General features: G+C 41.7%; 1 protein-coding gene across 5 annotated transcripts; it reads right to left on the reverse strand.

Moving 5' to 3' along the window:
• Nucleotides 1–5,914: 5,914 nt before the first annotated feature.
• On the reverse strand, nt 5,915–16,680 carry LOC112221228 (zinc finger and SCAN domain-containing protein 12). Of its 5 annotated transcripts, none has more exons than XR_006079592.1 (4): nt 12,407–12,537; nt 11,825–12,002; nt 9,164–9,774; nt 5,915–6,540 (listed from the first exon to the last, which is right to left on the reverse strand). XR_006079592.1 is itself a non-coding variant. In XM_042303381.1 (4 exons), the coding sequence occupies exons 1-4, from the start codon at nt 16,567–16,569 to the stop codon at nt 6,274–6,276; spliced, it is 1,074 nt and encodes a 357-aa protein (XP_042159315.1). In that variant the 5' UTR covers nt 16,570–16,673; the 3' UTR covers nt 5,915–6,273. The 5 variants fall into 5 exon arrangements, 4 of the variants coding, with proteins under 4 accessions (XP_042159315.1, XP_042159317.1, XP_042159316.1 ...); XM_042303381.1 differs by lacking the exons at nt 11,825–12,002; nt 12,407–12,537 and adding exons at nt 15,939–16,100; nt 16,380–16,673 and having other exon boundaries at nt 9,164–9,618; XM_042303383.1 differs by having other exon boundaries at nt 11,825–11,956; nt 12,407–12,544.
• Between the last annotated feature and the right edge of the window lie 7 nt (nt 16,681–16,687).

Genomic DNA, 16,687 nt, shown 5'->3' on the forward strand with positions numbered 1-16,687 from the left:
CTGTGGCAAGACATCAGTAGATTTATAATTGAACACATTTATGAACGTCTTACACTATTTTGGAGAGATGTACTGCTTGGATTCTTTACCTACGATAGAAATAAGCCGAAACATTTTTATGTCATTAATTTCATTAATCTTTTGGCCAAATTTCATATTCAAAAATGTAAATTTACAAACAAACAAATTTTCTCACCCTACAAAAATAAATTTAACTGTATTTTAAGACAATTAAATACTCTAACAAAAAAAAAGCTGTTAATTATAAGTGTATGTATGTGTAACGGTTGTCGGTGGTGGAAGAAGGTGAGGACCAATGCGCAGCGTGGTAAGTGTTCATATTCTTTAATAGAACACTAAAATACAAAACCAACAAGAGAACGAAAGGAAACCGAAACAGTTCTGTCTGGTACAGATACGAAACAGAAAATAATCACCCACAACTCGAGGGTGAAAACAGGCTGCCTAAATATGGTTCTCAATCAGGGACAACGATTGACAGCTGCCTCTAATTGAGAACCATACCAGGCCAAACACAGAAATGCCAAATCAATCAAAAAAGAACATAGACTGCCCACCCCAACTCACGCCCTGATCATACTAAAACAAAGACATAACAAAGGTCAGAACGTGACAGTATGTAAGGTCAGAATGTGACAGTATGTCCCTTAAGGTCCTTATGTAATGAGATATTGTATTTCCTAAAAAAAAAAAAAATTACATTTGGGATGGAAGCAAATGTCAGTGACTATAACGAATCATGCAAAAAAATGACAGCTGAGAGGAATATGTTAGTTAATGTAGCAACAAACGATTATGCATCATTTTTTTGTTGTCATAAAGTTAATTCAAGAAATCGCGATTTAGCAAGCTGGCTGACTAGCTAACATTAGCCGGCTAGCTTTATGGGTATTGTGACATGAGTTTGAAATCGTAATTCTGGTTGTTTAATGTTTTAAGGACTCCAGAAACAACCAGCAAACCATGTTTTCATCTTGTGAAACAGTGGATGTAAAGAATCTAGCTGGCTAAACTATTTACTGCAAATTAAATGTACAATTTTGCAAGCTTGCTTTGCTGATATTTGCCATGCAATGCAGATAGAGGAAGTAATGTAGCTAGCTAACCTTTTTTCTTGCTTATTGTGCAGTGGAGGATAAAAATAACTGTATGTCTATGGATGTGTAGCTAGCTATCTAGCCGATCTGTATGGACCCTAAAACGTTTGGTATACATATTAGTTCAGAACCTAGCTATGAACCTCAGCTATCATAGCCAGTTATATCAACTTCAAAACAGTCAATGACATTAATGAAGCCTATGGATTGAGTAGAATATAATATACCTTTGTGCTAAGGATGCAAGTCATATATACATGTAGTTATTATCATGCTTGAGATCCCCCACATTGCAACATGTACATTTAATATATTCACTGATCATGTACTCTACCTTGGCAAATAGAGGTGCAGTTCAGGTATGAATGTCTTTGGGATTATTTGTCAGTCTTATCCAATACCAGGAGTATCAAATTCCAGTCTTTGAATGACTCTGTGTCTGTGTCTGTATGTATTACAATTATACACTTCAACAGTGTTTACCAATCTTGGTCCTGGGACATCGATGGTTACACATTGTAACTATGCATTAGACTAGAAACATGATTTTACTAGTTAAAGGCTGATTTGTAATTAATATATACAGAAATATAATTTGAAAACAGCACACCACTTCCTATGCATCATGTAAATACTCTAAAACAGGTTCATCTCAATATCTCATATCTCATTTCCTTTAGCTGCATTGATCTGATCAACACGGGATAGGTGCAGTATTTCATCAACTGAGAGACTTCATTTCAACCAGTAGATCATGTGAAACACTTTATTGAAAGAAGTTCATTATCCAAGTGTTATAAATACATAATACATGCATTATAAATATTATAATTGTAATATTATAAATACCAGTTCAATCTGTACTTCACAGCACATCCGTTGTGAATGATAAAAACAGAGACATGGCGAGAGGTGTAAAAGACAGAAAGAGAAAGAGGTAAGAACAGAGAAGCAGGGAAGACAGCCTATGATTAATGAATCGCAGTGCTACCCTAATATTCTCTTTAGTTCTGATGGATTCTGGGTACTAACACCAAAACTTGGGATAGGGTTAATTATAAGGTATCCTATTGAAATATTGAGTGCTTTGGTTTAGAGGGTCTACGCCAGAAGTTAATGGTTATCTGTAGGAAGAAGGTATATAGTGTGTATAATTAAGCTTGGAATGTGCAGGGAAAGCGATCACACGTGACAGGCATTGCAGTAAAGATGCAATGTTTGTTCAGATGTGTAGGAAGAGACTCAGCCTAGGAGAAAGGGTTAAATATCAGTGCTTGTGGGAACAATGTCTTTGTCTAATGCAGCTGTATTGATCTCTCTGGGAAGAATAAACTCTGTTTAAGCTTTCATAGTGTCTGACTTTTTACTCTGAGAATTAGAACCTAACAGTTCATCACAATTACACAAGTGTCTCTAGTGGTGTCTCCGAACCAGCCTTGGGCTCCCAGTCAGCCCAAAGGTTATCTTAAGAAGGGAAAGGGGGACACCTGGTCAGTTGTACAACTGAATGCATTTAACTGAAATGTGTCTTCCGCATTTAACCCAACCCCTCAAGTCAGAGAGGTGCGGGGGGGGGCCTGCCTTAATCGACATCCAAGTCTTCGGTGCCCAGGGAACAGTGCTTTGCTCGGGCAGAACGACAGATGTTTACCTTGTCAGCTCGGGGATTCGATCCAGCAACCTTTCTGTTACTGGCCCAACACTCTAACCACTAGAGCGGGTGAGGTGGCGATGATGGGACTGGGGGTTGGCATCCTCTCTCACATCAAAACATACCTGCAGACAGATGGAGAAAGAGAGAGCATGTTTAAGCCTTGTGTTTTGTCTTTATTCTAACACTGTCAGGCATCATAATCATCAGGAGGTGAAATGCAAAACTGACCTTGGATCATTAAATCTGGGACGACTGCATTTCTATCTGTATTTCAATGTAAAGCATCTCTTTAATAATACTTCCTGTTGACCCGACCAAGTGACCTCTCACCTGATCATGTTGTGCCCTCTATGTAGCCAGTTCTGATGTGGGAGGGGTTCACCAACACAGCTGATATAACCCTAGAGGATTTAGGGAGAAGGGGGGAGAGGGATGAAGTGAAGGAGAGAGACTGTTATTGAGAAAATAAGGTAGTTAAAGTGACAGTGTTCAACAGGAATCTGTATGTGGCCTCACCTGGTGTCCACACTAAGTGGCTGCAGAGTACTTTATACTGAAAAACATGCACATGCACAGACACACGAGGACAAACAATATAGCGTAGTTATATAAGTAAGGAAGTGTCTTACTATTCTCCATAGTTGGTCCTCTTACCTATTCTTTGAACGTGGAAGGAGCCACAGTTATACACCTGAGTCTGCTTACTGCACAACACAATCCATCAATCAGATTGATACATGAGTGTGTAGGTGTGGGTTATAGGGTGTCTAATTGTTCTACTTTTTTTCCAACATGGGTGATTTAAAATAGCCTGTTTTGGTTTTGTACAGACATCACACCCTTACCTAAACAGCACCCTCACCTGAGAAGTAGAAATCAAAGGGAGAGAAACTGGGAATTGAATAACTGTAGTTGACATAGCTACATAAATGGAAGAATACTGTTATTGCAATGTGGATGTCTCTTAAAAGAGCCTTTGGTTGTGCATAGTGTAGTCTATGGTGTTACCAGGGAACAGCACCCTCTTAAAATAGCCTTTGGTTGTGCATAGTGTAGTCTATGGTGTTGCCAGGGAACAGCACCCTCTTTGAAGAAGTAGGAGATGAAGAGCTCCCAGACGGGTTGCCTCCCGTTCTGCATTGTTGGTCCCCATGCTTGAAACATCCTGCAGAGCAGCAGCCTTCTCCTCTGGCACACGGCTGCGAGCTGCCGATCCCCTCCTGCAGAGCAGCAGACTTATCCTCTGGCACACGGCTGCGAGTTGCAGATCCCCTCCTGCAGAGCAGCAGACTTCTCCTCTGGCACACGGCTGCGAGCTGCAGATCCCCTCCTGCAGAACAGCAGACTTCTCCTCTGGCACACGGCTGCAAGCTGCAGATCCCCTCCTGCAGAGCAGCAGACTTCTCCTCTGGCACATGGCTGCGAGCTGCAGATCCCCTCCTGGTCCTCATGTCCATCCTCATGAAGTTATGCAGGACACAGGTAGCTTTCACACACCTGAATTCCTCCAGGTGGCAGTCCCAGATGGCCCTGGTCACCCAACTGTGCAGTGCCCTACATGGTAACTGTAGGAAATCGTTTTGAAGGAATCTTCAGTTACAAGGTATCTGTAGGAATTTGGAAGATGATGTAATTATTAGACTTTTACATCACCAGGACATGGTGGATTACTAAAGTATAATATATCATATCAAATCATGATAACATTGGATAGATGCATGTGCACACACATGTGCATGTGTAGCATGTGACAACAGCAGGATCATATCAAGGATAGCATCAATATGAATACATAAATACCACTTGAAGATTGATGATGAGTTGATCATTTGAATCAGCTGTGCAGTACTAAGGCAAAAACAAAAATGTGCCCCCCTTTGAGTCCCCAGGACCAGGACTGAGAACCACTGCTCTTCATTTGCAGACAGGCTTTCGCAGCTCTCTGTATCTGAGGACAGAAAACCTCACAAGAAACACTCTCACTAAAGCAGCAGTCCACTGGCACACTCTGATAATAACACTTAACAAATGCAGCTCTGGTCGTTTAGCTCACAGTGGTAAGGTGCCAAGTTCCTGACGTCTATTGCGGTCTAAGTTTAAATCCCCCATTACCTTGAAAATTAAGATTAGAGAGGCCTTCACTGTCCATAGCACAAGGTGCACCTGTGTAATGATCATGCTGTTTAATCAGCTTCTTGATATGCCACACCTATCAGGTGGATGGATTATCTTGGCAAAGGAGAAATGCTCACTAACAGGGATCTTAACAAATTTGAGCACAAAATTTGATTTGAGAGAAATAAGCTTTTTGTGCTTCTGGAACATTTCTGGGATATTTTATTTCAGCTCTTGAAACATGGAACCAACACTTTACATGTTGCATTAATATTTCTGTTCAGTATATACCTTTGCTTAGGCAGTGTCAGAGGAAAGCCCATAAATTGTCATAGACTCCAGTCATCCAAGCTATAGACTGTTTTCTCTGCTACCGCACAGCAAGCGGTACCGGATCGCCAAGTCTAGGACCAAAAGGCTCCTCAACAGCTTCTACCCCCAAGCCATAAGACTGCTGAACAATTAAATCGCTACTTGACAATTTACCCCCCTTTTGTACACTGCTGCTACTCTCTGTTTGTTACCTATGCATAGTCACTTCACCCCCACCTACATGTACAAATTACCTCAACTAACCTGTACCCCTCCACACTAACTCGGTACCGGTGCCCCCTGTATATAACCTCCACACTAACTCGGTACCGGTGTCCCCTGTATAGAGCCTCGTTATTGTTATTCTTATTGTGTTACTTTTTATTATTACATTTTACTTTTGTCTACTTGGCAAATATGTTCATAACTCTTATTGAACTGCACTGTTGGTTAAGGGCTTGTAAGTAAGAATTTCACAGTAAAGTCTACACTTGTTGTATTCGGTGCATGTGACAAATAAAGTTTGATTTGATTTTCCACATTGTTGACACCTAAATTATTTCTCCCTTGTATGAGTTCTCATATGACATTTAACCCTTAGATACCCAGACCCAGTTGTCCTTGCATGAACATGAAGCTGTGATTAGGAGACCCAAATAACATATTACATATACTGTAACATATGTCTCTTTTAAATACAAAACACAGAAACCACTCAGTTTATCAAATCTTACAGCTCTATTTCTCTGTGAACCAAGTATTACCCTGAGTTAAGTCCCGAATTGCAAAATAAATGGCAAAATCTTCATAAATACACAAAATCTCAATAATAATTCATAACATATTCAACTCTGATAAAGACAGGAGAGAGAGTGTGTGTGTATCAATGTGTAACATTGCGTTTAAATACAACAATAGCAATACAATGGCATAAAACCATCGAAATATAAACGTTCATCATGAAGCCTGACTCATCACTTCTGAAATCCACGTTCCAAAAGAAGCATCATATATATTGAACAAGTTGTTCATCGTGTCAGTGTGTAATTATTTCTGCATCGTAAACATATTGCACTAAGGCATGTGGTACAACTTGTAGCAATTCCTCTCAAAAGTGAAACACAGTCTTACGTCACATTTCTGACAGAGGGTATTCGTTACATTTTTCTGGCAGACTTTGCAGCGACCCCGCGTCTCACACTTCACTGGCCAGTGTTCAATTTGATCCGTGCGGACATCATCAGTCACTCCAGTACGGACCACTTTGGGTGGCTTTGGAGGGTGTATGGCGTCAGCAGCTGGACGTCCTCTTGTATTAGCTTGGTTCAGGCCTGTGGCAACCTAACCAAATAACCATACAATATCATCATTATTATCATAATGAGTTACTATTATTATTATTAGCCGTTAATCACTGTCGTCATAGTGATGAATGCAAAAGCATCTTAAACAGTTGAATGTTTCTTGGGTGGGATGCTGAAAAAAAGATGAACACGTATGAAATACAGCCAGCCAGAGTGCACACACACACACACACACACTACTTTTGAGATGGTTATTGTTCAACCAGTCTGAGAATGCATTGCGTGACTTATTGGGATTTATCAAACTGTTGCATGCAACAAATACGCATGTTGTCATTGATAAATCAGAGCCAAACTAATTTGCTGTATGATATAGAGATGTTGGAATTGGGACATGACAATTTCTAAAAGAAAGCACAAATGGCAAATTTGATCACATTTCTGTAGGTTTTTTAAAATCTAAAAATGCATGCTGCCTATAGCCGTAGTCAATCACTGGCCGCGCATTCTGCAAAATTGATTGTCTATTCGAACAATTTAAAAATAAATTCTACAGCCCACACTTTTATGAAAAAGACAAATTGTTGTTCAATATTTAACTTATCAATACATGATAGAAACACAATCTCCTGCCATGGTATAGGCTCTGAGATGAAAGGCTATGATGTCACGTTCCTATCGCACAACAATGCTGTAGCATATCCATATTGTCAAATATTTTAAATAGGCTACGGGTCTATTTACTTTCGAGCATTGTTGGGTTGGCTATTGAATTACCCACTTTAATTTGCATACCGCCCCAACAGATCCACAGATGGTACAGTCTCTACTGCACTTTACACTGCCCGCCTCCACCTGGATATGATTGGACAGGGTAGGCAAAAACACCTCCGCCACGCTGACACTCAACATAGGGGCCCCTCAAGGGTGTGTGCTTAGTCCCCTCCTCTACTCCCTGTTCACTCACGACTGTGTGGTCACGTACAACTCCAACACCATCATTAAGTTTGCTGACAACATGAAGGTGGTCGGCCTGGTCATGGACGAGGCAGCCGACAGGGAGCAGGTCAGAGACTTGGCAGTGTGGTGCCAGGATAACAACCTCTCCTTCAACGTCAGTAAGACCAAGGAGCTGATCGTGGCCTATAGGAGAAAGAGGGGAGAGCACGCCCCTATCCACATCGACGGGGCTGTAGTGGAGCGGTGTCCACATCACTAAGGACTTAACATGGTCCACACCAGAGGATGGAAGTGGGGCTGTAGTGGGGCGGGTCTTAGTGTCCACATCACTAAGGACTTAACATGGTCCACACCAGAGGATGGAAGTGGGGCTGTAGTGGAGCTGTAGTGGAGTGTAATTTGGCTGGAGCGTGGAGTGTATAAAAAAAAATTATTAACGTGGATCTTCTGCCCATTTCAATTTTGCTCCGGTACCGATCAGCCACGAGCTCTGGGCATTTTTCATTTCCTTTATCACTGTTCTGTTGTAGTTATTTAGCCAACCCCACCACTAATGCACAGAGATGTTGATATGAGTCGACCAAGAAATAGGTCACAGCCTGTGTAATATATATAGCCAGACAACCAATAAGCCCATCAGCAGCAGCACTGGAGACATTTGATTTCTTTAAAGGCTCTTGTTAAAAAAGAGAAGTCTACGTTTGTAACAGTGAAACAGTTGTCCATCAACTGTAAAAGCGCAACAGAGCCACTTACAACTGAAGTATCTGATCATGTCCTGTAATGTGATTATGATTTAGTCCAATATAATAACAGACATGTCCTGTAATATGATTATGATTTAGGACTTTAAATAGTAAAAGTAAAATTAATATACGTATGACATACCAACGGCAAATGCATCAGTTTTATCATTAGGATTACATTGTCTTTATATTAGCCATTATTATAATTTCCATCAAACCAATTCCACCAAAATGACATTTGCTTGCAATACTGTTGATCAACCACTAGGAGTTGTGTATATGAATGGGCGGAGATACGCACACTTTCCTATCAGGTTCAGAACTGATGAATGCCAACCTTTGCGGGAAAACGGGCGCATGCACCGTGACATGCTAGGTTTAGAGAACGTTTTGTGCATACACACTGATAAAAAAGGCCCCAGGTGTTTAAAGACACCGTGACATGCTAGGTTTAGAGAATGTTTTGTGCGTACACACTGATAAATGAGGCCTCAGGTGTTTAAAGACACCGTGACATGCTAGGTTTAGAGAATGTTTTGTGCGTACACACTGATAAATGAGGCCTCAGGTGTTTAAAGACACCGTGACATGCTAGGTTTAGAGAATGTTTTGTGCGTACACACTGATAAATGAGGCCTCAGGTGTTTAAAGACACCGTGACATGTCAAGCCAGGCGTTAACAGGTTAAGATGTACATTCTGTGTGTAGTATGTCCTACATTGATTACACCAATATGGTTTGTCTCCTGTGTGACTCCTATGTATTGTGTGATCCCTATTCTTTAGATAAACATTTGCCACAATCATGACAAGAAATGTTTTCTTCAGTATGAGTTTGTAGGAGACCTGTCATACTCTCTCTGTAGAATATATAGGTTTTTTTCCACACACACCACACTGGCATTCTTTATGCTCTGTGTGTGTTTTTCGCAAATTAAAGAAATATTTCACACACCTTACAACAATAAGGAGCCGAATAAGTTTGACTAGAAGATGTCAAATGGGGCAACATAGTGGCCGCCCTGCCTCCAGTATTGGTATGAGAGCTTTCTCCATTCTCAATCTGTTTTCTCTTTGATTGGAGTGTCTTAGACCCTGATTGTTGTCCTCTACTCTCCACCTCATCCTCACTTTCCATGTTTTCACTCTGAGCTGCTGAACAGTCTGGAGATAGTGCAGAGAGGGGCTGAGAGTCACTGGCTGCTTCTGATACTCTGTAGTCCTCTACATCAGGTTCTAGTTTGATCTCTATAGATGTGTTGGAGAGTAGAGGGTCCCTCTCTCTGTCCTCAACAGTTTGGGTTTGGTGAAGATGTGAAGGCTGAGATGGGTTCTCCTGATCACAGTCACTTTCCACACAGGGAGAAGTGAATATGGAGTCTTTGGTATGAAAGGGCCCTAGAAGCTGATCTTCCTCCTGACTGGTCCTGAGTTCCTCCTGTTCCTCTTTAATCTGTGTGGGCACTGGGTCCTCCTGAATCAGACTGGGGCTCCACTCCTGCTCACAGTGCTGCTGCTCAGGGGGAACCTCCTCTTCAGATATGGGGAGAGTGAGCAGCTGGGCATCTGATGGAGAAGTATAAAGCTACTTAGAATTCAATGTTAAAAATGCTACTTAGAATTCAATGTTAAAAATGCTACTGAGCTATTTGATCACTTCCATGTTATTGATTAAAACATCTTTATAGAGTCAATATTACAATTGAAGCTCAATTCTTGTGTTAACTTGATATCAGTTTGATTCATGTAAGTTGAGCTAATACAGAGGTAGCCTGAATAGGTTCCGACCCTACATGTGCTATACAGCTGCACCGGGGTCGGACCGGCTTCCTGAGGGACAAGAGAGTGAAAACACGTTTTGATCAGTCATGGAATTAATTGTGCTGAAAACGAATTGGCTCCCCTTTTAAAAAGAAAATGGAGAAAAGGATATGGAGTTTTGGTGAATGAGCAAAATATATATACATTGCTATATTTTCAAAACGATGGGATATATAATCAAAAAAAATTGCCTGATATGTAACTAACTATCTCCCTTTTCCCCCATCACTAACGAATGTCCAAGTAAGTTGGATCCTTCATTCGAAACATATGCTTATAACCCTGATCTGCAATAAATAATCTCTCAAATAAATAATTATACACTTACTGCACAGATCTATATGCTGTGTGTGCCCCCAGTTGTCGAACTACACTTCCTCCCCAGTTATGGATACACACTAGAGGTCGACCTCTAATACACACAGGTGTTCGGCCCACGCTAGATAGAGGTAGACCTCTAATACACACAGGTGTTCGGCCCACGCTAGATAGAGGTAGACCTCTAATACCCACAGGTGTTCGGCCCACGCTAGATAGAGGTCGACCTCTAATACACACAGGTGTTCGGCCCACGCTAGATAGAGGTCGACCTCTAATACACACAGGTGTTCGGCCCACGCTAGATAGAGGTCGACCTCTAATACACACAGGTGTTCGGCCCACGCTAGATAGAGGTAGACCTCTAATACACACAGGTGTTCGGCCCACGCTAGATAGAGGTAGACCTCTAATACACACAGGTGTTCGGTAGACCCACGCTAGCCCACGCTAGAGAGGTAGACCTCTAATACACACAGGTGTTCGGCCCACGCTAGATAGAGGTAGACCTCTAATACACACAGGTGGTGTTACACACGGCCCACGCTAGATAGAGGTAGACCTCTAATACACACAGGTGTTCGGCCCACGCTAGATAGAGGTAGACCTCTAATACACACAGGTGTTCGGCCCACGCTAGATAGAGGTAGACCTCTAATACACACAGGTGTTCGGCCCACGCTAGATAGAGGTAGACCTCTAATACACACAGGTGTTCGGCCCACGCTAGATAGAGGTAGACCTCTAAACACACACAGGTGTTCGGCCCACGCTAGATAGAGGTAGACCTCTAATACACACAGGTGTTCGGCCCACGCTAGATAGAGGTAGACCTCTAATACACACAGGTGTTCGGCCCACGCTAGATAGAGGTAGACCTCTAATACACACAGGTGTTCGGCCCACGCTAGATAGAGGTAGACCTCGGCCCACGCTAGATAGAGGTAGACCTCTAATACACACAGGTGTTCGGCCCACGCTAGATAGAGGTAGACCTCTAATACACACAGGTGTTCGGCCCACGCTAGATAGAGGTAGACCTCTAATACACACAGGTGTTCGGCCCACGCTAGATAGCTAATTGGCACAGGTGACCGACTGTGTCTTCCATTTGTCTTCTGTAAAAATACAATTTAAAAAAGAGCTGTAAATAAGGAGATATGACCGTGGGAATACTAACCCCAATCCTACTGTGTACAGTCATTTTGGAAATAGTCTATTGTTGATATGAAGGATACGTTCCTTATGTTTCCAAAACCGTACCCTAAGCGATGCGTTTTAATGTTAAGAACGAGAGTAGGGGCTCTTATTATTAACAGAAGTCCCCTGACCAGAAGATACTATCATCAATTGGGCTGCAGCAGCAGTTAGCATCTATGACTATGAATGGGGTCCGACCCCAATGCAGCTGTAAACGAAGTGTAGGGTCGATGGTCGGAATCTATTCTGGCAAATACAGTAGCTAGTCAATACAAACCTGCTTTGTGTAACTTTATCTCCGGGTTGAAAACCAAATCCAACAGCCTTCGCAGACGGTTATTCTCCTCCTTAGAACGGGAGATTTCTTCATACAACTCTACTACTGTCCTGTCGACCGCCACGGAGATCTCTGCAACAGCCGCTGTTAGTCGTTCAGTAACATACACGTTCAGCAACTGTAGTTTAGACATTTTGACCGGAATGAAAGTCGACAAGTTGGTATTATTCTGTTCCGCCTATAACGTTACATTTCACGTAGTCAAAATGTAGCAAGTGAGCTTCTTATTCTATGGTATAATGGTTATGTACCAGTAATAGATATAGAGATACATATTATATCAAAGAGAGTACAGTATGAAGACTTGTAGGCGACGTTGGATAGCTATGCTCATGCGCAGAAACACATCATTGTGTCAAACTAACCCAAGATAGACCACAACCTGTCGTTTGCAATGGGAGCTAGATGAAAACGCGTCAGTTTGTCACTTTCACGAGTTTGGAGTAATAACATGTTCAACTACTTGGCTCGAATATAGGTTATGCCTTTGGATTTCGAGAAAATTAACAACTAAGGAATAACCTTTTACTTCTCTCATTGACTTCTCAAACCCCGGTCCGGTCTGCTTGCGATGTTGCCCGTCTGGGTTTAGAAACTCTTTGATTATATCCTACAAAACACGTTAAAAAAAAATATTATCCGGAAGAGAGATCAAATCTCTCACGTTTCCTTTTTGCAAATGACAGCTTCCGCCTCACCGAATGGCTTTGGCCGTGGGCGCCATCGTGTGGCTACACAAAAATAGTCTCTCTATTGTAAAAGTCTCAACAACAAAAAATGATGACGTATCTAATGCTATATACGTTGTATCCAACATTTCATGTTTTTGAAAAGGTAATAAGCAATGTAGCCTAACCAACATCTTCCCAAGATGAAACAAGTGTAAGCAGAACTTGGTTGACTGTTAAGTGACTGAAATGTAATTTGCGTCAATCTGCAATATATATTATTTTATTTTAACTTTATTTAACTGGGCATGTCAGTTAAGAACAAATTCTTATTTACAACGAAGGCCTACCAAAAGGCTAAAGGCCTCCTGTGGAGACGGGAGCTGGGATTAAAAATAAAATAAATAAAATATAAATATCGAACAAAACACACATCACAACAAGAGAGACACTACACAGAGACCTAAGACAACAGCATAGCAGGCAGCAACACATGACAACACAGCATGGTAGTAACATAACATGGTAGCAGCACAAAACATGGTACAAACATCTTTGGGCACAGACAACAGCACAAAGGGCAAGAAGGTAGAGACAACAATACATCACACAAAGCAGCCACAACTGTCAGTAAGAGTGTCCATGATTGAGTCTTTGAATGAAAAGATTGAGATAAAACTGTCCAGTTTGAGTGTTTGTTGCAGCTCGTTCCAGTAGCTAGCTGCAGCGAACTGAAAAGAGGAGCGACCCAGGGATGTGTGTGCTTTGGGGACCTTTAACAGAATGTGACTGGCAGAACGGGTGTTGTATGTGGAGGATGAGGGCTGCAGTAGATATATCTCAGATAGGGGGGAGTAAGGCCTAAGAGGGTTTTATAAATAAATATCAACCAGTGGGTCTTGCAACAGATATACAGAAATGTATTATATGGTATGTATGTATATAATTTGGACATTTTCACTCACTTTTGTTGCCAGCGGTTTAGACATTAATGGCTGTGTGTTGAGTTATTTTGAGGGGACAGCAAATTTATACTGCTATACAAGCTGTACACTCACTACTTTACATTGTAGCAAAGTGTCATTTCTTCAGTGTTGTCACATGAAAAGATATACTAAAATATTCACTTTTGTGATATACTGTAAATGGATGAGAGAGCTTCCTACTGCCTGAGCTATGTTGGTGATGTAAGAAGAGTGTGGGGCCTAGGATCGAGCCTGGGGGTACTCCCTTGGTGACAGGCACTGGTTGAGACAGCAAATGTTCTGACTTTATACACTGCACTCTTTGAGAGAGGTAGTTAGCAAACCAGGCCAAAGACACCTCAGAGACACCAATACTCCTTGGTCGGCCCACAAGAATGGAATGGTCTACCGTATCAAAAGCTTTGGCCAAGTCAATAAAAATAGCACCACAACATTGCTTAGAATCAAGGGTAATGGTGACATCATTGAGGACCTTTAAGGTTGCAGTGACACATCCATGACCTGAGCAGAAACCAGATTGCATACCAGAGAGAATACTATAGACACCAAGAAAGCCAGTCAGTTGATTATTGGCAACTTTTGATTAACAGGACAAAATAGAAATAGGCCTATAACAATTAGGATCAGCTTGATCTCTCCCTTTAAATAAAGGCCGTTCGGCCGTGGCTGCCATCCAAGCAATGGGAACCTCTTCAGAGAGGAGAGACAGGTTAAAAAGGCTTAGCGATGATAGGGGCAACAACCTTAAAGAAGAAAGGGTCTAAACCATCTGACCCAGATGTTTTTTTGGGGGTCAAGTTTAAGGAGCTCCTTTAACACCTCAGACTCAGTGACCGCCTGCAGGGAGAAACTTTGTAGTCGGGCAGGGGGAAAGGAGGGAGAAGCATCGGGGATAGTCGCATTAGAAGGGGTGGGAGATGAGGAAATGTTGGAAGGGCAAGGAGGCATAGCTGAGTCAAATAGGAATCCTGACTTAATGAAGTGGTGATTTAAAGAGCTCAGCCATGTTCTTACATGAGCAAGAACTCTGATTGCTTTTTTTCATTTAACCTTTATTTATACAGGTAATTCACATGGAAATACAATTAAGTTTGCAATAAAATAAACAAAACATTTTAACAGAAATGCCCACATATCCATAGTAGGGTTGTAGAAATATGATGTGAAAAACTCCAACATACTGAAGAAATGTATGGAAAATACACGTGTGTCCGTCACGTAGAGCAGGGCACGGGATTGTGTGAGTTCTATACATTAGATTTTCTATCTGAAGGTTTTACTCTACTCAGGATTAACTCAATTGTCATATGTTCTCATTGTTGTGAACAGTCCTCATGTGTCTTTTACAATTTGCTTCATCAGTAAAGCATCTGCTACAGTAGCTGCAACAATAGGATTTCTCCCCTCTGTGGATCTTTATATGTTTAGTCAAGTTTCCACGTTCAGTGAAGCATTTCCCACATTCTTGACACTGATGTGGTTTCTCCCCTGTGTGAACTCTCATATGCCTGCTCAGGGTTCCACTTTCAGTGAAGCTTTTTCCACATGTTTTGCACTGATATGGTTTCTCCCCTCTGTGGATCATCATGTGATTGGACAGGGTATTCTTCTGTGTGAAGTATTTCCCACATTCTTTACACCTAAATGGTTTCTCCCCTGTATGAGTTCTCATATGATTTTTAAGGTGTACTTTCTGTGTGTAGCATTTACTACATTGAGTACACTGATATGGTTTCTCTCCTGTATGACTCCTAATATGTGTTTTGAGATCACCATTCTTAGAGAAACATTTGCCACAAACATGACAAGAAATGTTTTCTTCAGTATGAGTTTGTAGGTGACCTGTCATACTTTCTGTCGAACATAAGTATTTTCCACACACACCACACTGGCATTCCTTATGCTCTGTGTGTGTTTTTCGCACATGATAGATTAAAAAACCGTTTGACAGAAAAGTCTTCCTACACACCTTGCAATAATGAGTAGTAACACTAGAAGATGTCAAACGGGGCAACATTGTGGCCGTCCCCTTTTCTCCTTTCTTTGTCTGTTTTCTTTTTGATTGGAGTGTCTTAGACCCTGATTGTTGTCCTCTACTCTCCACCTCATCATCACTTTTCATGTTTTCACTCTGAGCTGCAGAACAGTCTGGATTTACTGCAGAGAGGGGCTGAGAGTCACTGGCTGGTTCTGATACTCTGTAATTCTCTCCATCAGGTTCTAGTTTGATCTCATCAGTTGTGTAGGTGAGTAGAGAGTCCCTCTCTCTGTCCTCCACAGTTTGGGTTTGGTGTAGATGTGAGGGCTGAGATGGGTTCTCCTGATCATAGTCACTTTCCACACAGGGAGAAGTGAATATGAACTTTATGAGATCAGCCTCCCCCAGTCCTTGAAGCTGATCTTCCTCCTGATTGGTCCTGAGTTCCTCCTGTTCCTCTTTAATCTGTGTGGGCACTGGGTCCTCCTGAATCCCCTCCTGACTGGGGCCCCACTCCTGCTCACAGTGCTGCTGCTCAGGGGGAACCTCCTCTTCAGATATGGGGAGTGTGAGCTGGTGGGTATCTGATAAATGAAAAATAAGAAATATAAAGTTGCTGATAATTCAATAAGTGTTTTGTCTAACTCTAAATGCATAGTTTTCTTCGGCAACTACAAAATGTTAGCTAGCTAACTTGTTTATTGGTTTTGGTACACAGAGACTACTGCTGTGGGATTCAAAATTACAATTGCATCGTTGCTTTAGTACTTGTATATTTGCAATCGTGTATCTTAAGCCTCTATCTTGCCAAGTTGCCATATGATTGACGTGTGTTAATACAGTTGCAAGTCGTCAATGCAAACCTCTGTGTGACTTTATCTGTCGGTTGAAAACCAAATCCAACAGTCTTCGTAGACGATCATTCTCCTCCGTCGAACGGGAGATTTCTTGATGCAACTCTACTACTGTTGTCTCTATGGCTACGGATATCTCTAGAGCAGCAGCCGTTAGTCGTTCAGTAACATACGCGTTCAGCAACTGTAGTTTAGACATTTTGAGCGGAATAAAAGGATACAAATTCGTATTATTATTGTGAACAAAGCAACCATTTTGACGTAGGCCTAGTTCCGCATCTAGCTACGTCATTACTACTCGTTTTCGCTTTGCCAAT

This window comes from Oncorhynchus tshawytscha, linkage group LG21, assembly GCF_018296145.1.
Source record: "Oncorhynchus tshawytscha isolate Ot180627B linkage group LG21, Otsh_v2.0, whole genome shotgun sequence".
Taxonomy (NCBI): Eukaryota; Metazoa; Chordata; class Actinopteri; order Salmoniformes; family Salmonidae; genus Oncorhynchus; species Oncorhynchus tshawytscha.